This window comes from Castanea sativa, chromosome 5, assembly GCF_040712315.1.
Source record: "Castanea sativa cultivar Marrone di Chiusa Pesio chromosome 5, ASM4071231v1".
Taxonomy (NCBI): Eukaryota; Viridiplantae; Streptophyta; class Magnoliopsida; order Fagales; family Fagaceae; genus Castanea; species Castanea sativa.
Window position 1 is genome coordinate 30,581,030 of NC_134017.1, and position 26,062 is coordinate 30,607,091.

Below are 26,062 nucleotides of genomic sequence, written 5' to 3' on the forward strand. Positions count from 1 at the left end.
AAACGAATCCATGTTAGTGGACTTGGCCAGGATGATGCTTATGTTTGGCTGTTTACCTTAGATGGAGAATATTCTGTCTGAAGTGCATATCACATGCTTGTTTCAGGCTTAGTCATGGCTGGATAAGCCTCAACTTTGTCAGGAGATCAGAAGGTTTGGAAGGGCATTTGGCGTATCCAAGCCCCCTAATAAAATTTGTCACTTTATATGAAGAGCTATCAAGGACTCTCTGCCAACCAAGGAGAATTTGAACAAGAGACACATTCCATTAGATGTGACTTGTTCCCTATGTGATGAGCATCAAGAAACAACTTTGCATGCCCTCTGGTTATGCGATCAGGCCAAGGCAGTTTGGAAATCTGAGGCCAGTTTTATTGTGTTATATAAGACCCAATTTCAAACATTCATGGACATGTTTGAAGCGGTACTGGGCAGAGGAGCAGTTTTCCATGTGGCCTGGTTCTCTACGATTTCTTAGAATTTATGGCAAAGACACAATAGGCTTCTTGAAAAACAACCTTCCTAGCCCTTTCACGAAGTCAGCAAACGAGCTAAGAGTTTGGTGGCAGAGTACTTCGAGATCCACAAGCATCCACCAAAGATTCAGAGGAGAGCAGCCCTGACTCTTTGGCTTCCTCCACCTGAAGGCTTGTATAAAGCCAACTTTGATGCAGCCTATTTTGGCAACTCAGGCATGGCAAGTATTGGAGTCGTTGCTCGTAAGTCAGAGGTTCTGTGATCCTTATTCGGTGGATGCTGTTGAAGCTTTAGCATGTAATAGAGTAGTTACTTTTGCAAAGGAATTAAGTCTTTTCTCAATGATTGTGGAAGGAGATAGCATGCGGGTTATTCAGGCAGTCACCAACAAAAGGGAGAACCTGACACTTTTTGGTCATGTGATAAAAGAGATTCATGGTTCATGCTCTAGTTTTACAAGGATTATTTTTCAACATGTTAGGAGGGATGGTAACAAGTTAGCCCATGCCTTTGTATGAAGAGCAGTTTTATCTACTGACACTATTGACACTATTGTATAGGGGGAAGAACTACCCACTGATTTGGAGGATGTATTCCAAATGGATTTGATCAATTTATAAAATTTTGCTTACCTGATTCTCAAAAAAAAAAAAAAAAAATCTCTTGCAAACTGACAATCTTGAAATGGGAGCATTAGCTTCTCCAAGGGAACCCAAATTGTAGAAGTTGATTTGTTGTTTTGGTGATCATTTTAGTTTGTTTAGTGAAAGCAAAAGGCCAAGGAAAGAACTTGTATTTAGAATAGGTGAATTGTAGTTTACTCATTGTGAAAGATTGTAGTGACAATTGTTTTGAAAGAGTAGTCAGCTTCTTATCTTGTTTAATGTAATGACAATTGTAATGGCCACTTGTTTTATTATGTTGTTATGGAAACTGAAATGCATTTTTTGCAATGGAAATTGATACTTAGTTTTGTCCCTATTGAAATATTGTTTATTAAAATTGAAATAGCTATCCATAAATGCAAATTGCAATTACATTAGACCTGTAGAGTGCAATTATGCATATATGCATTTCTTTAAATCTTTACGAACTGAATATGACTAAATTAGATACCATACACATAAACATCACCTAAGTTAGATAAATTTAGTAGAGTTGCCTTAATATTCAATTGTTCACATAAAGGTTTTGTAAACTATTGACCAACACAAAATAGGATAATCACGTTTAGTATCACCATTATATAAGCTTATGTAAAGCTGTACTAAACAGTGACTAATAATGTTTGTCAAACCAAAGGTCCTACCTAAGACCAACAAAAAATAGGTTATTTTTGTCCATTAACACCATCAAATAAGCTTATGGATCCTTCTAAAAAAAAAAAGCTTATGGATAGCTTTACAAAACAGTAACCACTAAAGGTTCTAACAATCAAATATCCCAACATATAAAAGGTCTTACAAACTAGCACTACTGCTGCCCCTCAACCTTTTCAAGCTCCATTTCCAACTCTTCCTTTTCCAACACCAGTTCAAATTCATTTTCCATATCTACTAACTTCATTGCTTCTAGCAACACTTGTTTAGGTTGAGACCGGTAATAATAGATATATTGGATCATATGGTAAGCATGTATGCATAACAAACTTAATGACCAAATACTGGCAATATGCAAATAACAAGTACAATGTGTAGTTATATATATAATATTCAACGTGTATTGCTATGTGTAATGAATACCCCTCCATGATGTATACACATCAAATAGTTGATCCATATTCAATGCCCTGCACACACATATAAATGAATTACTAAAATATAACCTTTAATTAGTACATTGCTAAAAGTAAATCAAATGCAACAACATACAAGGTTGCTTAAGGGTTGAAATCAGAAATAATTCAAAGAAACAGATGAGTAACTAGACCACAATATCATTATTTTATAGCTATTGAAAAACAAATGGAAATATTACCATGCCATGCAAACAAGCAAACAAACTTTGATTACAACTTGGCTACACTTCCTAATTGGAAGGAAACAAATAATTAGTTCTAGCCAGATTGAAATGAGGAGTACAATGATCAATGAAAACTCAAGGACACAAGTCCTAAATTGAGTCAATAACACACACAACCAAGCCGAAAATATAATAAAATAGTAGAAACTGCACTACAACATGCCAGCAAGACAAAGTTGAACTGCAATAACCAATATTCTGAACACCTTGTGTCAATAGACAAGTTGACCATACCCCAAAAAAACTATTGCATATTAAATCAATTTAAGTGGGATTAATGGGTTGTGGTATGAGCAATATGTTTAACCCTATTACACTCAAACCCAACAAAAGCCTTCCAAGATAAAGCCCTAACCTAAAATTTCTTTAGGGTCCATTAAGGTGAAATTATTCATGAATATATAAGTTATACTTGGAATTTATGCATGATGCTAATTGCTTATTGCATATAGGGCTCTAGTCCTCACTAGTTTTTCCTTGCAAAGAAAAAAATAATCCCAGATGCTCTAGTCCCAAATATCACAATTAACTTGCACTGCATCAATTAGAAGGCACTACATTTACAGCCAACTATATTTATAAACCATTGACAACAAACTACTACAAAAATCCTTAAAAAATTGGTCCCAATCAACAATATTCAAAGTTATACAACCCCCCCCCCCCCCCCAAAAAAAAGAGAAACAAATTTCACCATAACACACACACACACAGTTCCAATAGAAAAGCGAGTTTAAATTGTATACATATTAAGAGTTCTAGCATCAATTCCATCACCTAGAATTTTTACAAAAAAACTAGGACTACAAAATCCAAATTAGAAAAGAGAAAGAAAGTGAAGAGCAACTCACTATCGCCATCGCCGTCACCGTTGCCGCCGCTTGGAGCCTTCGACAATGGAGCTGAAGTCTGGGTTCACGACGCGAACTGATGGTCTGTGTTTGGGTTCATAGTTCACACGAGTCGAGGGGATAGGCTTCGTGGGGTCTGGGTTTGTGAGCCTTCTTCATGGTTCTGTTTTTGATTTCAGGTTTTTGCCTGAAACAGTGTCGTTTAAGTAGAGATTTGTGTATTTTGTTTAGGCCTAAAAGTACGCCGTTTTGATTGTGCCAGCTCTTCACTTGGTCATCACCGAAATGATGTAGTTTTGAGACTGATTTGTCAAAAATAAGACACATTAGTATGATGATGTGTCACTTAACAGCAAAAACTAATCGTGGGGGGGGGGGGGGGAATTGTTAACGGAACCAAATTTCATTGTGCAAAATCAAGTTTCTGAAACTTTAGGGTGTAAAATCCAATCAACCCCAAACTTCAAAGATGTAATTTGCAATTTACCCAAGATAATACGTGTCATGTTATGTGCAATATACATGACTTAGTTAGTTGGGTTAAGTGGGTCATGTGTAAAAAACAAATATCATTTTCTCATTGGTAGTTGGAGCCCAAGGTTATTAACATGTTTGGAGCCAAATTTTGTCCATTAATTTTTATGAATAAAAAAAATTAATGGAATAATGTTAGGGGGTTTCTTGATTTAGTTTTCTTACTACTATCACTAAAGCGAGTTGGTTTTATGACAATAGTGGTCGAAACACATTGAAATTTATAATTTTAATGGAAAAATTCATCACTATTTCCCTAAAATTACAAATTTCAATGACACTAGATTAATTGTTGGTTAAATACATGTTTGTATCACATACAAAACATACGCAGCGAAAAATTAACGGATCTACTTCATTCGCAATTGTTAACATGTACAATGCAAATTTAAGAATTCAAGAACAAGATAGTGTACCTTAGTGCGGTGAAATTTAAAGCAAATGATCAGAAGTACTTGAGAACACTTTTAATTTTCACTCCAATTTCGCTTTACGCCCAAGAAGTGTGGTTTCTCAGTCAGTTTTCAAAGGGAGAATAAGAGTGTCTCACACTCATATACACACCATTTTATAATGATGTCACACTTGTACATAAAATTCTGTATGTTTCTCCCTTTGTATCTAACTGATTAGGGTTAGCCTTTTGGGCCTTTCCAATTGGGCTTTAGTGTGTGGTTTGGAGTGGGACCAAAAGGGACCAATAAAACACTAGCTCCAATGGGCTTTGGGCTTTTCTGTCAACTTTTGACAAGTCTAAAGTTACTATTAACTATATTTAATGCCACAATATAAATATAGTTGCATTCTAGGCCTTATTTATAAATTATATCCAAGACTTTATTATACATGCAACCCTTTATAAAATATTCCTAGTAATACAAAGTCATGAATGTAAACTGCCTTTTTGTAAATTACTACATTTTAATCCTTGAGTACTCGGTTTAATCCTCTATGTTATTCATTATATATTTATGAAATCCAATTTCATAAATATATACTTTAGTAACTCCTTACTAAAGTGGTTATACCTAACACTCTAAATAACCAAACCCATTAAACTTATCTCAAGAGAATATTTTGTATCTTCGTTAAGAGACTATGAATTCCATCTTGAGAATATATGTTCCATCTTGAGAATATATGTTCCATCAACACTAAATGTGGCCGCCAAATATATTGAAGTTTTGATCGTGTCTTTAGATCTCATTCTTGATATATTAAAGCAACCTACATTTCATGATCAGGTCCATTATCCTCTTAGGATTAAGAGTTTTTGTAAATATAAGTAATGAGATTTATTATTCAATTGGCAGTCGTTAGGAGAATAATAAATCTCACAGTGGTCTAGTTCAATATCTCTTAACTCTTAAAACATATCAACATACCAACTAGAAGTCTCCACTTCCATGATCAAGACAAATCATCTTAGTTGATATGTTATAGTTTTTGTAGATGAAATGCCCAATTTCATCACCACTACGAACTATAATTTTGAATTTATAATTCTGAATTTACAAAGAACTTGTAATTGATATTTTCTGTGACTTTTCACGTAAATTACATATTATGCATCTCATGGACTATATGATAATGTTCAATATTCATGTCACCATTACTTTAGATTATAATAAAACAACTTTATTAATTACAATATTAAGTCATACATAATGTCATACATAACATTATACAATAGGATTTAAGGGCACACATCCTAACATTAACATCTAGAGAAAATTTTGATGATGGACGAAAAACTGGAATAACTTCACATAGTTTTGTTTCAATTTTTCTTCTAATCTAGTCATTGAAGAACATTGGGTTTTACGTCCAATATTGTTTTTAATTGGGTTGAAACTCATGGAAATTTATATTTTTATGGAAACAATTACCTATATTTCCTTAAAAAAAAATTTTAACGAGTCTAAATTAACCTCATCTAGAAACATTATTGGTGATGGAACATAGTGCACTTAAGTGGCACAAGGAAGAAAAATTGAAATAACTTCACAAAGTTTTAGTTTTTCTTCTAGCTGTCATTGTATCACATTGGGTTTCATGATTAATATTATTTTTAATTGGGTTGAGACTTATGAAAATTTATATTTTTATGGAAATAATTAGCTCTATTTCCCTACAAAATAAAAATTTTGATGAGGCTAAATTAACCTCATCTAGAAACACTATTGGCGATGGAACACAATGCGCTTGAGTAGCACTATGAAGAAAATCTAAAATAACTTCACAGAGTTTGTTTCAAATTTTCTTCCAATTGTCACTAAAAACATACTAGGTTCCATTACTATTATTGTTTCTAATTGGGTTGAGATTTGTGGTGGGCATTTTTTGTGACTGCGAGCTGGACTACCTCCTACGCTGCTACGGTCTAAAGGTTCTGGGTCAGAGAGTCAGGATCGGCTTGATCACATCTCGCCTTAAACCAGCTTGTGCATAAACTAAAACCCCTTTTTGTTGAAATCTTGATCACTCGCCCATGGCAGATAAAACTATTACAAGAAAATTATGACAGACAGGTATAATATAACAACAATGAAAGGAAGTATGTTTGTTGTCAATCAAAAAATAGGGAATACTGAGTGAAATAAGGAAGAAACAGTGCAGCGATATAAATACAATATAAATATGACAGTAATAGTAAATAAAGGGAAATAACACCAATGCTTAATCAATAAAATGGAAAAAAGGATGGTTAGTCTGCCGTGCTTGGTTACCTTACAGAGTTAAGTCCAAGAAGGGAACCACTTCTTCAATGTGGGTAACCTCTTGGAGAGATTTTTCCATGGAAATTACCCATTTTAAGAGAATGAGCTTAAATGACTTATGCTTAAATTCCTTGATCCTCACTAGAGGGTAGGCTTTTAGAGGGAGAGAAGAGATTAGCCTATAGGTGCATGCTTGCTACCACACTCTTGCCTACTCTCTGTTTTTCTTTCTCTTTCTTTCTGAGTTTTCTGCTTTATTTTTTTTACTCTCTTGTTTTGTGTTCTCCTCCTCCCTTCATTGCTGTTCATTGTGCACAGCGGAGTACCCTTTTATACTGCTTGCTGTGATGGGTTTTTACTATTTTACCCTTTAACCGCTTTTGTCTAGGTGTGGGTGTCCTTCCAGATCACCCATTGATTTGTCAGCTGCCTAGCTAGTACCACTTACCTATGCTAGCCGTGCCACATCCCATTACTAGACAAAGAGTCTTATTTTGTCTGCTTGCTCACTGTGGCATTCCCATCCGGATAGGAGTGGACATTCTCTCTCACTATCCCTCATGGCATGCACCTAGTGATATCAACTCATCTTTTCCTCTTTTGGGTGGTGTGTCATTCCAACAGGACATTTTCCTCAAAAGAGTTTGAGTGAGAACTCCAGAATAGACTTTCCCCTTCTCCCCACCGCTAGACCATACTCTCTTTTACCTCTAGCCCATGGCTCACCACTTCTTTATTAGCTGGGTATAGGTTGGTGGTGCCTGAACCTTATGCGTGCTCCACTTCCTTGTATGTCCATTACTTGTTTGCTGCTTATGCGTTTGCCATGACCTAAGGGCTCATATGTGTATTCTGCTGCCCATTCTTGACTTTTTGTGGCGTGAATGGGTCTCTAAGCCTTTGTTCTTTATAACTTGCTTCCTTCTTAGGCTGGGCCTTGCTTGATTGTGGGCTTTTCTTTCTCTAATTCATTCTTTATTACTTTAGTGAGCTTTAGTACTACTGTCACACCATTCTTTCATTCTTGCTGTGTCATTGTTTGCCCCGTGTTTACTGGGCCTCTTTTGGGCTTGCTGTATGCTTTCCCTTTACTTAATTCCAGTGGCCCAGTATTATCATTGATCTAATATTCATGCTATTTCGGGCTTCCCTGGCCCATGCCATTGCTCTCGGGCTTCCTCGGCCTATTTCTTTTCCTTGGGCATCCTTGGCCCATTCTAATTCTTTATTCCTATGGGTCTTTACTAAGTCTTTTGGGCTTTCTCGGCTCAAACTACCATATCCTTCACCTTTGGGGTTTATGGGATTTCCATCAACCCCTTACTCACTTAAATCATTACTTCGGGCTTCTTTGGCCCATTCTTGCTTGCTTTCTATTTTTCATATGCCCATGAGTTTACTACTTCTTTCTCTGGGTCCGCTTGCTTTCTTTAAGGCCCATTTGCTCTTTTCTTGGCCTATATTCCATTATTCTTGCCATTCGAGTTTAATGGTTTTTTTCTCAATTCACTAACTATTTTTCTTCCATATTGTTGAGCTTCTTCCTGCTATAAGGCCTCCTTGCCAAAATGAGCATCAATTCATGGAAATTTATATTTTTATGAAAATAATTAGCTCTTTTTCTTAAACATAAAAATCTCGACGAATTTAGATTAACTTCATCTAGAAACACTATTGGTGATGGAACTCAATGTGCTTGAGTGGCACTAGGAAGAAAAATTGAAATAACCTCACATGGTTTTGTTTTAGTACTTCTCCCCACTATCACTAAAGCACATTGGGTTCCAGGACCAATATTATTTTTAACCGAGTTAAGGCTCAGAAATTTATATTTTTATGGAAATAATTAGCTCTATTTTTCTAAAATTATAAATTTAATGAGTCTAGATTAATCTCATCTAGATTTTTTTTTTTTCGACTGTCACTAAATCTCATTGGGTTCCATGACTAATATTGTTTCTAACTAGGATGAGACTCATGGAAATTTATATTTTTATGGAAATAATTATCTATATTTCCCTAAACATCCGACTTTCTACAAATTTCAACGAGTCTAGATTAACCTCATCTAGAAACACTATTGGTGATGGAACACAATGAGCTTAAGTGGCACAAGGTAGAAAGACTGAAATAACCTCAGATAGTTTTGGTTCATTTTTCTTCGTGATGTGACCAAAACACTTTGAGTTCCTTGACCACTATTGTTCCTAACTGGGTTGAGACTCATGGAAATTCATATTTTTATGGAAGTAATTAGTTTTATTTTCCTAAATATACAAAATTTGACTAGTCTAGATTAACCTCATCTAGAAACACTATTGGTGATTGAACATAATGCGCTTGAATGTCACCAAAAGAAAAAAGAAAAAAAGAACCGAAAATAATCTCACATTTCTCCCTGTTATCACTGAAGCACATTCTACGACTAATATTGATTCTAACTGGGGGCTGGGTTGAGCCTCTTGGAAATTTATATATTTATGGAGTTAATTAGCTATATTTTTCTAAAGATACAAAGTTCGATGAATCTACATTAATTTAATCTAGAAACACTATAGGTGATGAAACACAATGCACTTGAGTGGCAACAATAAGAAAAACTAAAATAATCTTACATAATTTTGTTTCAATTCTTCTTCCTGCTGTCACTGAAGCACATTGGGTTTCATAAGCAATATTGTTTCTAATTAGGCTAAGAATGGTGGAAATTTATATTTTTATGAAAATAATTAGCCCTATCTCCCTGAAAAAGAAAATTTCGATGAGTCTAGATTAACCACGTCTCGAAACACTTTTGGTGATGAAACATAATATGCTTGAGTGGCACAAGGAAGAAAAGATAAGTTCATGGGCCGAATTCAAGCCCGTCATTCATTGCTCATCCATGACCCTGACTCGGTTTAAAATCTAGCCCATAGCAAATTAGCATCCGCTTGACTGTTTTGAGTCTGATCTGGGACCTAGTCCGTCTATTCATTTTGACTCAATTTTGCCTTTTGAGCCTAGAATCTTCTTCAATCATAATTTGAGCTAAGTTGTGATTCGAACCTTATTTAGAGCAAAATCTATTTAACGGCATTTTGAATCCATATTTTCAAGATAAAAATGGTCCAAAGAGATTTGAAAGAGTAATCTCTGTTAGCTGTCAAGTTTCTTGAAAGCACGTTTTAATATAAGCCACAATGTTCAGAAATTTTCAAGTTGGGATTTTTGGACAATGTCAAAGACTCGAAGCATACTCCTATCGCAATTTGACCAAACATTTGCATCACATTTACAAAGATTGTTTTACCCTTGATTCCATTAAGGTATGAAACTTGATCTAATTCCCATGAAAATAAATTGTCACGTAAATCTACAAATCACTAACTGAAGGGGAACAAAAAAATGAAAAGAAAAAGAAGAAGCATGATTTGACAGAATGAAATAGGAGCATTAACCCCATTCACTAAGTAAAAACAGCCACATAATTTTGTGATTTCTAACCCTCATTAAAAAAAAAAAAAAAATTCAACGATTTCCCGAGTCCCGCAGAAGCCTTCAGGATTTTGGAGCAGCTATGTGGAATGGCAAAGATATCAGCTACTTTGTCCAATTTACATTGTCTTTTTGATCGCCCTTTGACCATGATATATGAAGGAATCTATTATTCCCGCAACTGTGAAAATACCTAAACAAAGAGACACGAGACGTAAGTAATTCTAATAGAGTAACAAGCGCATAACAAGGAAGCCAAGAAGAATAGTCTCACAACCAACATACATAAATCTCTACTTCTAGTTCTAGTGGAGTGAACCCATCATAAGTTTTCAATTTGGTATACAGTGAGTATTTGGAAATTTCTAAAAGTGACTACCCAAAATCTAAAATATCTTGGAAAGAGAAATATAAGGGGAAAGAAATGTTAAAATCACCTAAAAACCATCATTTAATCAGAGAATGATATCAGATTCAGAACATAAGCTTTAGCTTAATGGGAGCTGAAAGCTTTGAAACTTTCAAAAACTATAGCGGAACACACAAACGTACGCATGAATGTAGGTAAAATAGCCAGAGAGAGCACTACCTCCAATTATTGCACAAATATGGGTCATAAAGTGCAAAAATGTTGCATGCTCCTCTTTCAAAGTCACCTGCAACATGCAAAAATATAAATTGTAAAACAGGAAAAGTTAACAGATTCCTTAACGGCATTGGTTTAGGATATAATTTTTTTTGATAAGTGGTTTAGAATATAATTTTAGAAAATTTTTATGGGAAAAGAAAATAGCAATTAATTTTTTTGACGGCTTTTTATATTTCCCATAAAAAAGGATGTTAAAAACTTTCCTAAAATAGTTTATTAACAATTGCTTTAAGGGCATCCGTTATCAATATCCATTGGAAAATATGATCTGCAACATAATGCAGTTAATTTTTTAGTTTATCCCAGCAACGTAATGATAAGCCTCCTCTTTTATCCACCACATAAGTTCAAAGTGCTACTGATTTCTTTTCACCTTTTGTGGCAGTACTGAGTCCCATTCCATGAAAGATGCCTAGGGGTCTACTTCATACAGAAACTATTTTCAAATACATACAATCCACATAACTTTCACTGCATCTACAGCTATTCGTCTTTTTTGCTCATTATCCCTGTTTGGTTCTCTCATATGAGAGTTGTTGCAGCTATAATCTTATGTATTTAGAATTTTTTTATCGTAAGAAAAAAAAAAGTAAAAAAAAAAAGTGTGAAAATCAAAAAGAAAAAAACAAAACAAAGTAGAATTTTCATTATTAAAACCTAAAGCAGCCCAATAGTCATGATTGGGTCCAAATCACATTTTCAAGTAGCCTGATAGCTATGGACAAAAATACCAACCTTAATTGGAGAAATGTCATAAATGAAGAAAACTCCAGGAACAGGCGGAGAGTAACCTGGCTCAGCACCCCTAAAATGCTCTGTCACAGAATACTGCACAATGCCGTTAATGGTGCATCTTACAGCATGATCTATTTATAACATAAATGAATAAGTTTTTGTCATCTTCAATTTGTTTAACAATACCTGATTTGACTGGACAGTACGACCTCTAATGTCAGTGTATTTAGTAGGGACCACCTGCCAAATTCATAATGAATATGTATAAAAATCCTTGCTTCCAATTGTGAAAACACTGCAATCATACGCAGGCAAACATTTACACAAAGACTTAAGTGCATTCATGTGTACACACACACACAAACAAGACAGAGGTTAGTCTCCAATGATTCATTTCAAAACTATCATGGCAGAAATTCAAAATATAGACCAAAATTCTTCAACCAGCACTCAAAACTGACATTATACATAATTCTCATTCTGACCATCAACAAGGTGAAGTAGGAATTCCATTGCTTTTCATAAGACAAGCCCAGAGCACCATAAAATATTTATAAGATAACTTTAATGGTCTGTAAAGAACACCATTCTTCAAATGGGTCTACAAACTGAAGATATTATAAAAATTTAGATACAATGTGTTTCTCATAAAAATTTCCACCAACAACTTACATTTGCCTTTTCAATGTGTTGTAATAGCTAAAGATTTAGGACTGTATAAAATTTCCAGATTTTGATTGTATGCTTTTGTATTTAATCTAGATATTCAATTGATATCAGTGCTTAATTCACAAAATGAACACAAAATAAAAAATCTATAAACAGGACAAGATCATTCAGCATTTGTTTGTGAAACCTCAAACACAAAGTAAAGAGAACATGATACAAACCTTGATGAAATACTGGTACAAACCATTTGGTGTTTCAGGCACCCATTGTACACTGAAAAGACAGGAAAATTTTAACAGATTAAATCAAATAAATTAAGTTAGAATTTGTTTATTTAATGGGTTATTCAGTAGATAATGAACATACTGAACAATCTAGCAATTTCATTTGATGGCCAAAACATTTTCCATCATGAAGAGGAAGAAAGAAAGCCGAAATGAGCACATAACTAAGCAAAACATAACAGACAACACGCAATTTCCAATTTGGAATATGCTGCATCAACCAGAAATTTTGAATTCCAAATTTTATTTGAAGCAGCAGTATTCTATGATACGTAAATTACACCAAAAAACAGTTCATGCATTTTTGGTGGAAAACATTCATGTAAACAATGTTTCCGGCTTTATTCAATTTCAAACGGTATGACACTAATGCAATATAGAATACTAGAAAGCATTTCAAAACATGTAAATATATAGACAGGAGAAGAAAGAAACAATTACCCGTCAAGGGGATTGACTAAGCCAGGGAAGTAGTTACCAAAAGCTAACTTGTTGATTCTGTGACTTATCTGTATCATCATGGTGATGACATCAAATTAAAGTTGAAAATCAAAGAAAAATGACAAATTATGCTAAAATTCGATAGTGATGTATTTTTTTTTTTTTTTTAAGCCAAACTATTATTGGTACTAAGATAATCATACATTATAAATATCCTTTTCCAAGGCCAGCAAATCATGCACACGAACATTTGACTGGTGAAAGCTTTTCCCAAGGGCAAAATGAAAATTTCCAGCCACTTTATTAACTTCAAGTGATCCATGAATATTACATCCTTCACCTTCTTCATCTTTTATCTTTCGGATATAACCTTCCCGTTTGCACTGAAAGCCAAAAGGACAAATAAGAAAGTCAAAAACAATATAAAGCTACAGAAAACAAAGTCCCAAGCTTGGGAATCGAAATATGCATAGGGCAGTATGGAAATTTCGTATGTAGACATCCATGTCCATGTGTGCATATATTCAATTCATTGCTTTCAATGAGGAGCTAAAGTTTCAACCTACAACATGCACAAGAAAATGTTGCACACATTTTTGCCTCTGAAAACTGTCAAATAAGGAGAGGCATCAGAGCCCAGTTGTCGAAAGAGTTTCCACATGGTCTTCCATACTTCCTTGCATAATGCATCTCAGCAGTAACGGATTAGATTAACAGTGCATCTCTAACGTAAGGAAGAGTTGCCTGTACTAATCACACTGTCATTCCACAAACTTGGCTATGTAACTCAACATAATCCTCATTAATTAAAACATAACCGTCTTATCATCACAAGCAGATTGCATTGCACTCTGGTTTTTTATTTTTTTTAATAATAATAATAATAATAATTATTATTATTATTATTATTATTATTGTTATTATTGTTATTATTATTATTATTAACACCAATAACAAAAAAAGAAAAGAAAAGAAAAAAGCCTTAGTTCGAAAACTAAGGGTCAGCTACTCGGCTATTGATCCTCAATAGACTAATCAAGGTTAGCCACATGTATTCTTCTCCTCTATTCTATCCTATCTAGAATCATACTTTTTGTTACTTCCTAAATTAATTTGTCATTTTTTACTATTTATATTGGTGTTATTTTAGGTCATCATTTACCTCTTTTAACTGTCTCAACTCGAATTTCTTCCTTACATTAATATATCTTCTTTGCTCGTGAACAAGCTATTTGTTGCTACTCTTCCTCATCTCTTCATCAATAGAAACAAACTCTTATTTTTAAATGAATCTCTTCATTTTTTATCTTATCTTTCATTATTCCACTTATCAATCTTAACATTCTCACATTTTGTTTCAACATGTTGCATCTTGATAATTGAACATTCGGTACCATATAGCATAGTTGGTCTTATAACAATCTCATAAAATTTTGCATTTAACTTAATAGATATTCTGGGATCACATCATACTCCAGATGCATTTCTCCACTTCATCCAACATACTCTTATTCTATGATTCAAATCTATGTGATCTCTCCCTCTTTAAGAATTATTAATCCAACATATCAAAAGTACTCACTCTTTGGTATCTCTTAACCATCAACTCTTACAACCTCTCAATATCTATTTCTCCTTAGACTAAACTTACGCTCCATGTACCACGTCTTAGACCTACTTAACCTAAGACCCTTAAATTCTAAAACATCCCTCCAAATTTCCAACTTGGCGTCAACTCCCACATCTAGTTTCATTCAATAAGACTATATCAGTTGCAAAGATACACCAAGAAACTTCATTTTCAATCAGTCTAATAAGTTCAATCATAACTAGTGCAAAGAGATATGTACTTAGACCTGATTCTTGATGCAAATCTGTTGTGATTGAAAATGAACTTGTGAAGCCTACAATTGTTCTTGCACTAGTTATTGCAGTGTCATTAATATCTTTAATACCTATTCTTTTCCATTTCCAATTCTAATATTTCGCACCACCAACCTATGTTCAGTGGTTATGCTCCTCTCTTAGTATCATCTTGCAATTTCATAGCACTTTCTATCAACTTTTCCGAGTAATAATGAAATGCATCTAACATTTGTCGCATGTTTGAAAGTAATTTAGTGTGTTACTTATCAAGAAAAGGTACTTAAGTGTCTCCTGTAAAAAAATGTTCATCAATGATAGATTCTTTCATACTAGATTTCATGCCATTCCAATGTCTAAAATAACAACTCCTGATACATTCCTTACTCCATATCCCTAGCTAGGGTCGTGTATTCAACTCACCAGTCCAATGAACCAAACCTAATGCCTCAAGTTGGTTCTTTGTAAATTGATGGGTCGTATTTGGTTCTAAATATTTTTTGAATCTTAGGTTGGGCCAAGTCCGGGTAGACAAGAGTTTCAACCCAAACCTAATCCATGCTATTAATAGTTTTATTTATTTTTCATTTAAAGTATTTTAAATTTGAGTTTGATTTATTTTGATATTTTGAGACATTTATGAAACTGAAATATTAGGCTCAATTGTTTAATTTGTTTTTATTTTTATTTTATTTTTGATAGGTTATTTAAATTTTATTGAAAAGAGTGTACTTCATGCAAAGAAGGAATGAAGAAAACCTAAATATTCCAAAAAATCCTAAATGATTATGCACAAAGAGATAGAGACTCAATAAACATTGGAATGCAATCTCTATCCATGAGTCCAAAAGAGGGAGACCAATCAAACAAAATACCAACAAATTGAAAACACAATTTTTTATTAGACCTAACAAAATGGCGCCAGCCTAACTCAACTTGATCCTAAGGGTTATGTGTTGGGCTTTGTGGAGTCTAGTTGTGTTTGATTCGAATTATGATCTGACTTGAAATAATATTGTTATGGTTTTTAATGGGAGATTTTCTGAGGCTTAGTCCATGGAGTGGAGGCTTGGATTGATAGGTCCAAGCCGTTGGCCCATTTTATAGCACATTGTGTTCTGTGCACAAGATAGAAAAACTATTGTTTTGGAGATTAGGATTTTATGTTGTTTTTGAGAGAAAAAACTGTGCTGCCGTATCTTATATTTTTCCTTGAGAATAGTGAAATCCTTACAACTTCATGGATGTAGGCAAAATGTCAAACCACATAAATATTGTTTTTTGTGATTGTTTTCCTTGGTGCATATTTTTCTCTATTTTTTGCATCTCACAGATCTGAAAATTTCGTGAATATTCCCTTTCTTTGGGTTGGGTTGGAAATTTTTCAACTCAAGGAGATCATGTTAGGTTGAAAAATAACCTGAACTGAACTTTTTTTTTTTTTTGATAAGTAATCCGGAAGCTTTTATAAAAAAAAGAAAGAAAGTCATACAAGGAGTTCATGATGATGAACAATAAGAAAAATCTACTAGGAAACAAAGTTAAGGGAGGGCAAAAACTCAGCGAGAGAAGAGCAATTAGAAAACCCCCAACAACGAGACCACTCTAAGAGACTACGCTGGCATAATAGATTCAACTCAACCAAGGTCTTCTCTTTGTCTTCAAAGGAACGGCGATTTCGTTCCAACCACACAATCCACATTAAGCACCCTGGAACCAAATTCCATATGTCCGACTTATCCTTTCCATGCCACTGATGCCAACAAGGAATCAACTCCGCCACCGACCCTGGCATAACCCAAAGAATCCCAAAGGTCTGAAGCATACAAGACCAAAGAGCATGGGTAACAGGACAATGCAAAAGAAGATGGTTAACCGACTCCCCATCCTTGCAACATAAGCAACACCTATTAACCAAAGGCCGACCCTTAAGCATAAGGTTGTCCAAGGTGAGGATCCGACCATGAGCAGCAGACCCCAGAAAGAAAGCCACGCGCTTGGGGATCTTCGGTTTCCAAACCCCCTTCCAAGGAAGCCAAGAATTCGAAGCACCACGGATCGCGAGGTAGTAAGACCGAGTGTCAAACATACCATCCCTTTTAAGCCGCCAGTAAAGGGTATCTCTCCTACTACCCTGTGGAATGCGGGATTGGATAAGCCGGAGAAGAGAATACGAAGCGGCAAACTCCCAAATCTTCAAACGCTCTATAAAACGTTAAATTCCATACTCTAACGTGCCACCGCCACGGAATCCACAAAACCTCAGAGATACAGGCATCCTTGACCGCTGAACACACATAAAGCTCAGGATAGAGAACTTTTAGGGTATCGTCACCAATCCACCTATCATGCCAAAAACGGATACAAGTTCCTTGCCCCACTACAAAAGAAAGATGCTTAGAAAACCTCCACCCCCTTTGATCCTCGCCATATTTTGAAGAGATAACCCGACGCCACAGGTGGGTATCTTCATGGCCATATCTCCACAGCCACTTCCCTAATAAAGTTTGATTAAACGACACCACCTTTCTTAACCCCAATCCACCCATCTCAACGGGTAAACACACCTTATCCCAAGCCACCAAAGGATATTTAAAACCCCCCTCAGAAGACCCCCAAAGGAAATTCCTCTGAATACTTTCCAATCTAGTCGCCACTGCTTTAGGAATAGTAAAGAGAGATAGAAAGTATGTCGGGAGACTTGAGAGAGTACTCTTTAATAACATGAGCCTACCACCCTTAGATAAATAGAGACGCTTCCACCCAGAGAGCCTCTTCTCCATCTTTTCCAAAATAGGATTCCAGATCAAGGGAGACTTAAAAGAAGATCCCAACGGCATCCCCAAATATTTCATAGGCAAACTGCCTACTCTACACTGAAGCACATTAGCCAAAGCATCTAGATTATTCACCTCCCCAACGGGGACAATCTCGCTTTTCCCAACATTGACCTTCAAACCCGTAAACGCCTGAAAACAAGACAACAACATCCTAATTGACAGCAGCTGCTCCCTTGAGGCCTCACAAAATATGATGGTGTCATCCGCAAATAAAAGATGGGAAATACTCATCCCAGCAGAGTTCACAGCTCCCACCTGAAATCCCCGAATAAGATTACACTCCTCTGTCTTCTTCAAAAGTCTACTTAACACCTCCATTATCAAAAGGAACAATAACGGAGATAGGGGATCCCCTTGTCTCAACCCACGGGAGCTACCAAAAAAACCTTCAGGGGACCCATTTACTAGGACAGAGAAACGGACAGATGAAATGCAAGCCTTGATCCACCCCCTCCATTTCACCCCAAAACCCATCCGGCCCAACAAATAAAACAGGGCCTCCCAGTTCACATGATCATAAGCTTTCTCAATATCCAACTTGCAAACCACACCCGGAACTCTGCTCTTCAACCTACTATCCAAGCATTCATTTGCAACAAGCACTGAATCCAGAATTTGCCTTCCGCCAACAAACGAATTCTGAGTCTCAGAGATGAGATTATCCAAAACCCTCCGCATCCTATTAGCCAACACCTTGGATAACAGCTTATAAACACTACCAACCAAACTAATGGGGCGAAAGTCTTTAATATTAACGGCACTACACTTCTTAGGAATTAAAGTGAGAAACGAAGCATTCAAAGACCGTGTACATTCCTACCCTAGCTTCCATGAAGTCTTTTAATAAGTAAACTGAAAAAAATATTAAAAATTGAAGTATACAATTTTTATTGAAAACCTTCAAGGACACTATAAAGGAAAGGAAGATACATTGCCAATGCATTAGACCACTCATACAAATTTATGAAGAAATATGGATTTCACTCAAGAGTAGATAACTCAATGCAATTGAAGGAATGATTGTTTCTCTCTATCCAACCTATCCACAAATGCGTCTAGTTGCACAATTTTTGCCTTCCAATCATCCATTGCTAACAAAGAAACACTGCAACCACCTTCGGAGGTATCACTCATTTAACCCCAAAGATTGCAAAAAGAAGAAGAAGAGACCACATGTCCTTGAGAAACATGCAATGAAGTAGCAATTGATAAATTAACTATCCCACTAAGACAGGCACATAAGAGCCTGTTTGGTTTGCTCCTAACTCAAAACTTAGTTCTCACTCATTTCTCATCACTCAAACACAGTTCCCATATCTCATTTCTCATCACTCAAACAGAGTATCAGAGAAAACAGAGCACTGACTTAAGGAAACCTTTCCAAGATCTAAACTCCCACCCCCACCCCCCCCCCCCCCAAGGTACAAAAGGAAATCTCATACCAATAAAGCCACTTAGATGGGGTGCCTCAGTTCATTCAGTCATGGACATTCACTTAGATGGGTTGGGATAGAGTGGAATGTTTTTGTAGAGGTTTCCATAATTGGGACTTGGAGTAATTGAAAATTTTTTTAGATCTTTACTGCTCAAATATCCCCAGGAGGGAGGGAGTGAGTTGATAAGATGAGATGGAGATTGAGAGGGAGTGGGTGAATTGATGTTCATTTTTCTTATGAGGCTATCTGAGGTAGAAAGGCTAATTCTTTCCCTTGGAAGAGTATTTGGCATGTTTAAGGTCTTGAAGAGGGTTTTGTTCTTCGTTTAGACAGCAACCTAAAGAAAGATTTTAACTTGTGATAATCTTATCAAACAAGGTTTCTCTCTGGTTGGTTGGAGTTGTATGTGCCGGTGTAATAGGAAGACAGTGGACCATGTGCTGCTCTATTGTGAATTTGCGTATGCTTTATGGAGTGTAGTATTTAGAGCCTTTGGGATCTAATGGGTATTAACCATGGAGGGTAGATTTCAAGGAGTCATTTCAATTTTGTACATAATCCTTTTGTAATTCTTTTAGGTTATGTTGTGTTCATCATTGTGAACATGAAGTAATCTTTTCTTTGAACAAGACATCTTTACTTATCAAAAAAAATTAATCATATTGATTTCTCTGGTCAACAAAGTTCTCCAACCCACAAATATTTACCTCAAGATTCAGAAGCAATACAAACAACTAATCTAATTCAGTAATAGAATCTCTAGTTCAATGTGCTCAACTCATATACCAAACAGCATTTGTCATCTCCTTATAAGAACAAGATGGACGATGAATATGTCGGTTGAAAACCCATTCGGTATCTATATACCTTACCAACAAAAAGCTGCTCAACTAATACTAGATGTCCAATGTTGATTACCTTAGTTTTTACATTGTAATCCAAGAAAATTTAATGCGTGTATGAACTGATGACATTCTCTAAAAAATAGTATTATAAACTGACTAACCTGGTCTATCAGATCCATATTCGTTAGTGCCCAACCTTTTTTCCTATATGCATCACGAACCTCTTCACATGAATTACAGCAGTCATCATCCGACTGAGAGAAAGAGAGAGAGAGTGTGAGATTTAGAAAACTACAGAACAATTACAGAAAGAACATAACTTTTGTAGAATGTTATATATATATATAGAGTAAGTTTTGGTTCTCTGATACAAATCAGCCAAGAAGCAGAGCTACCAGGGAAAAAAGAGAGGCAGCCCAGGATATTAAATATATTATAAACACTGCAATTCAATTTCTGCATATCTTTTCTCTGTCCCCTTTGCACAATTTCAGTGTTCAAATACAATAATGCTAAAATCAACAGCAGACCAGTCCTAAGAAATTTTAGAACCCCAGTGCAATAAATTTCCCTAACTGCAAAATCAATATCAAATAGTGTAATATTTCCTTTGAAAGAAAACCCTAATCTTATCTTTTTTGGTGCAGGTGATCTATTAGGGAGTGAATTTTAAATGCAAATATGGCTTTGAGACTCAACATGCACAGTTTATTGGAAAACTTTTATCATCACATATGACCTTCAAAACATTATACTGTATGCACCAGGACCAAAAGATCCAGATCCAAGGGCCAACCACCTCACAGTTGTCTCTACACCTTTTGGCCATTTGATTTTTGACAATTAGCTCCAGTACTTATGTAAATTTTACAATATGCAGAGGGACCAAGTTGAACAAGAAAGTACAACATATTGCCACAGATAAGGGACAAGTGCCATCCTCATAACAAGGGACATTTATTAAAAATAAAAAGGCACCTGGACTCACATCATACGTAATCTTAAAACTTAAAATACATTTAAACTGAATTTGACTTCAGATAAGAACTCACTCCTGATCTTGAAATCTAACAAATATTTTATTGGGTGAGTCACCAAAGAGCTCATTTATTTCCAATGTACTTATTTATTTATATCATGATTTTTATAAGTAATAAGAAATTTTATTGAAAGAGGAGAATCCCCAAGTACGAATGGTGCATACAAAAGGTTCACTATCCAACATACTTCCATTTTAGCATGCCAAGTGTTCTAGAATAGTAGATGGAAAAGAAGGGACATCAAGCTGACCTAACTCCTTCAAAACCATGTCATAGATAGGAATGCTGCAAGCTAACCCTACTTCATCAGAAAGAAAATTCAAGTTCACAACATGTCTAACTGAGTATGTTCAAGCCTATAGATAAAAAAGTTTGAGCATATGGAGAGATTAGAAGAATATAAATTGTTAGATAAAGCATTTAAAATAAAATTCTTAGGGAGATGAAAGGAAGAACTAAGATGGGGGTCAAGGACAATAAGTTAATGAAATGCATCTAATATAAATAATTTATATGATAAATTTAAAAGCCAGCAAATGGGTTTTCCATGAGCAGCAGATGCAGGACAAAGGAGAGATTTATTTGTCCTTCATAGAAAAAAGGGGCAGGGGGTTGGTAAATTTTGTAGATTGAAACATCTGTTTAAAAATGTCAACAAAAAAGAAAAGAAAAACTGATTTTGATCAATTTGAAAAGGAGGAATGGCAGGAAGGGAGGGAAATCAGCCTGATGAAGCTGAAAACGGCATTCCTGGCTAAAATATTTGCCATTTCATACCCATGACATCATCTCTAATCGAAAGGGAGTTTCTAGTAAATTGGTTTGGCAGTCCACATTGGTACCTAATATATAGTACTTTTGCATGTTCCAAAATTATTAAAAGATAATCTAGCAACATTAGGGATACCAGATAATCAAATGTACCGTTTCTGCACCAAAACAAGAGCCACAGTATTTTTCATTGTGTTCAAGCCTGCCACCATGTTTCTGTAAGGGCTTCTCAATCTGCATTAGGTGAAGGGTGAAGATAAGAATAAAGAGATGGAAAGCAAACACAAGCAGAGAAGGCTAAGGATTTTCTCTTTTTCCAATGAACGATTGTGTTGAGAGAAAATTGTCAAAGCAAAGAAAAATTTCATCCTTAGCTTAAATCATGAAAATAAATAAACAGAGCATCAGTAAAAAGGATAACAAAGTTTGAACTTTATTCCTACTTAATATGATAACAACTGCCAATCCAAAGCCAACCTGTTATGGTTCCCAATTTGTAGCAAAATAAGCAGGCACCATGTCAATCATAGGCAAGCCTAACAGAACAATAGGTTTGAAACTAATCCTTCAAACCATTTGCTGACTAAAAAACATCTACCACAGTTCTTACTACAATAGGTCCACCTCTTACTTAAATCTATAATCCACTATGGAAGTAACTCATTCAGCAAGTATCAAAGCACTTTCTTGTGCAGCCAATTCCATCGTGGATTCATTTTTATGTGGATCCTTATTGGTGTGTGTGTGTGTGTGTATTGGCATCCATCTGATACAAGATATGTTAAAAACAAATGCTTACTGAAGAAGTGTGCCACAAAATTGTTTTCTTACTAACCTTTGGTGCACCAATCCCATCCTGCCTAACTTCTATTACATTACTATGAGCATCGATTCTTTTCTTGAAAATATCATGTCTCTGCAAGTAAAACAATGAATCATACACCCTAAATTAGTAAGAGTAAACATATATCAAATTCAGGAGCACTTGTCAGATTCAATAAGAAAGAAATGGTGTAAGTATTCAAATTTTCAAATGCTAGGCATGTCTCCATTATTATACAACTAGTATTATTAAGGCTAAATATTAATTAATAAGAAGACACTGCTTGCAGTACATACTATATCAAGGTGTTGCTCTCCACTTATGTCCATGGCATCAAGACTGAGTAATGAACATGGAACAGCAGGAAAGGTGACATCAAACTGCACTTTCAAACAGAAATAGGGCATAAATAAATCAAGCATGAATAATGACTGTTCAAACTGAAATAAGGCAAGAATCCAGGCTGGTATTTGAACTTGAATACCAGCATTAAACAAGCACAATTAATCGCACTCAAAATTAAAAATTGAAAATGATGATCATTGATATTTCACACTTGAAGAATTACTACAAACGAAAAATCTCAAAGCTTTGCTGCAAGTAAATATTTGAGCATTGGAACACATAAAAATGTGATTCACAAAATTAACAACCACTAGAACCTGCAAAGATTCAAATGCTACCCTGGAATAGCATGTGTCATATTAGAATTTACAGATTATGAATAGAAAATGAAGAGGTAATTAACATTTTTAATGCAAAAGAAAAAATGATGATTACATTGATATGTAGGGTTTCCCCTCTTGAAGTATCAACCACAAGCTTTGACTCAGAAACAGTGTGGAGGTATAATCCTGCAAGCACACTTAACTGATTGATTAAAAATGCAACTTTAAAAATCAAAGAAAAGCCATATGCAGAAGAAATGGAGTATTTATCAGTAGAGCATTACCATTCAAAATAAATTGGTACACCACTACGTCAGTTTCAAAACAAATCCTATAATTGGTACAATCGTATCAGCTCAAAAACTGGTGAAATGTGGTTTTGATAACTATGATTATTATAATTTCCAAAGTATACATCTAAACCATAATTGTCACTAATCATCCTATTCCTATTTAAGTTCAAGTAGGCAGAGTATTTTGTAACAAAAGTTTCTCTCAAAAAGAAGGCATTGACAATTGCTTTGTGCATAATAATATAAACTGTAACAAGACACCCCATTCTAATGTACAAACCCAGATGTTGTCTAGCTAGTACGGTATTAACAGCATAATCATGATCATGATAAGAGGCATAATTCAATCATTAGTCTCAAAATCCAAAATTAGAGAACAATCACTAGAAGCCCAAGTCATTTTTGGAATTCACATGTAAGAAAATAGTAGTAGTAAAAAAAGAAGAAGTGAAAACTTGTGAGAATTAGTGGAACAAAGTGAAAAAGGTTGATAGCTAGTATACAAAAAATTTAGTAATAAAATTTTGCATTGACATATGGCAGTATATAAAAAGTGTGAGTCTCCAAACAAAATTGAGATTCCAAGACCCCAAAACAACATTGATTTTTTTTTTTTTTTTTTTCACTTTCTAAAACCCATAACTTGAAAACAAGAGATTGTTTCACCCCCTATATATATAATATCAAAATTGACATAGCATCAAATAAATAAATCTTGAGAGAGAGAAGCATACTGAGCTCGGAGAGGAAGAGTAAGAAGATGACAATGAAGGAGACGAGAGTTATAAGGCCACCGGAGAAAGTACGGCTGTAAAAATCTTCATTGATTTTAGGATACGCATCCAGTTTCCGAAGCTTATGAAGAACATTGTCCATGCCGACACAACAACACGACCAAACTCTCTCTCTCTCTCTGTGTTTTTTCAGAACACAAAGTGAGTTCTTCTCTGGGTTAGTGTTTCTCGAAGGTTGAGCGGTGCTTCCAATTTTATTACAAACAAAAGAGTGACGCAACACGCATTTCTGATTGGCTGTTTTTCCGTGACATGTCATTGTTTATTATTATTATATTATGAATGAATAATGGTACCATACTTTTCTTAAGTAAATCCTAGCTGTTATTCGTTTTAGCCTTTTAATCTTTGACCGCATTACTTTTATTTTTTTTTACACATTAATTACAATTTACAACTTAAAATTTATTGTAAAAAATATAGTATAGAGTAACATCTACGACTCTGAGGTGACAAGCTCTTAATAATTAATAGTTAGTAAATTCAATAATTAGTAACTCTTTCTTGTTGCTTGAAACCATACTATACTAATATAAGAGTTAAGTCTTTTTGTAGTGGTATTTTGGATCAAGTAATGTATTTGAGCTTGATAAAAAATATAATTAAGTGTGTTTAACAGTTTGTTTCTTCAAAAACAAAAATCACTAATCATATTATGATTAATATAAGCGTACTGCTATTAATGTGAATGGATTTGTATTAAGTGCCTAAAGTGAGTTGGACTTGGACAACCCGAAAATGAAATTTATTATTCGTGGGTCAATTTGGTCCAACTTGGCGCCTAATAATAAGTCAGTTGACTGGATTGGTCTGTTTTTATTCTTTACCGCAACTAGAAGTCTAGAAGTAGTAAGGAGGATGACTTGAAGATCTTTAATCGGGTCCAGAATGGATAAGGCTTTTTAAAATAGGTTTTTATAAAGCCCAATGAAAAGCTGGTCATCACTGCAATTTGCATTACAACCCACGTAGTATTTTCATTTTGGAAAATAATTTGATTTTATTATCTAGATTAGATGATTAATTATGGTTAGAATTTTTCACAAGTGAAATTATAAAAAAAAATATTATGTCCATAATATTTTTACAACAAATTTTAAATGAAACGTTGTTACTAATTATTACTATTGAGTAAAAAAATAATTTCAATAGTGGATTCAAATTAAAATTAATAACAACTTATTATTTAAAATTTGTTATGAAAATGTTATAGGATGTAGCCATGGACGGAGCCATGTTTGGACTTGGGGGGGCAATGGCCCCCCTCCCTTTTAAAAAAAAAAATTATTATTATTATATATATTAGGTACTAATTTTAGCAATTTTGTTTTAGAAAATTACACTTTTGCTCCCTTAAAAATATCATTGATTCTTTTAAGAGTATTGTTATAGTCACAAATTTTTCTATAACATTTTTACAGACGGTTAAGGTAACAAATTCTTATTGATTCGCATTTGGGCTTACCATTTACATTATTAGCAATTTGTAAAAAGGTTTGCAGTTCAAACATTTTCCACATTTTAAAGACCATTAAAAAATATTTATATGTCAAAAATTTTAAAAAGAAATATACAAGTCCAAAAAAATTAGTACAACAACAAAAATTATCAATAGTAAAACTAAAAAAAATAAAAAATTAAGCCTGATCAGCCAATTTTACTTAAAACAAAAAATCTAACCCTTTAAAAAATTTTAAACAACTAGTAACTAAGCGACTAAGTAGCAACAAAGTCGAAGACCAAAGTTATTGTACACAACCAACAACAGAGCTGCCCCCCCTAACTCTAAGTTCTGGCTCCGTCCCTGGATGTAGCATATCTCGTAAATAG

The 26,062-nt window shown here is 34.7% G+C and overlaps 1 protein-coding gene across 1 annotated transcript; it reads right to left on the minus strand.

Moving 5' to 3' along the window:
• Positions 1-9,877: 9,877 nt before the first annotated feature.
• On the minus strand, positions 9,878-24,399 carry LOC142636856 (uncharacterized). The gene is made up of 13 exons (XM_075811146.1): positions 24,173-24,399; positions 23,258-23,331; positions 22,774-22,857; positions 22,490-22,570; positions 21,808-21,888; positions 20,005-20,097; positions 13,063-13,242; positions 12,860-12,927; positions 12,356-12,407; positions 11,652-11,705; positions 11,466-11,558; positions 10,671-10,737; positions 9,878-10,274 (listed from the first exon to the last, which is right to left on the minus strand). Exons 1-13 carry the CDS (start codon positions 24,312-24,314, stop codon positions 10,201-10,203), a joined length of 1,143 nt encoding a protein of 380 aa, XP_075667261.1. The 5' UTR covers positions 24,315-24,399; the 3' UTR covers positions 9,878-10,200.
• Positions 24,400-26,062: the final 1,663 nt, after the last annotated feature.

Bases quoted from the DNA above. Each gene is read 5' to 3' on its own strand.
- LOC142636856 (XM_075811146.1), bottom strand. From the start codon at position 24,314: ATGGACAATGTTCTTCATAAGCTTCGGAAACTGGATGCGTATCCTAAA. The intron at 23,332-24,172 runs GTATGCTTCTCT...GTGTGCTTGCAG, and splicing joins ACTCTTCCTCTCCGAGCTCA to GATTATACCTCCACACTGTT. The intron at 12,408-12,859 runs GTAATTGTTTCT...CTGTCTTTTCAG, and splicing joins TTAGTCAATCCCCTTGACGG to TGTACAATGGGTGCCTGAAA.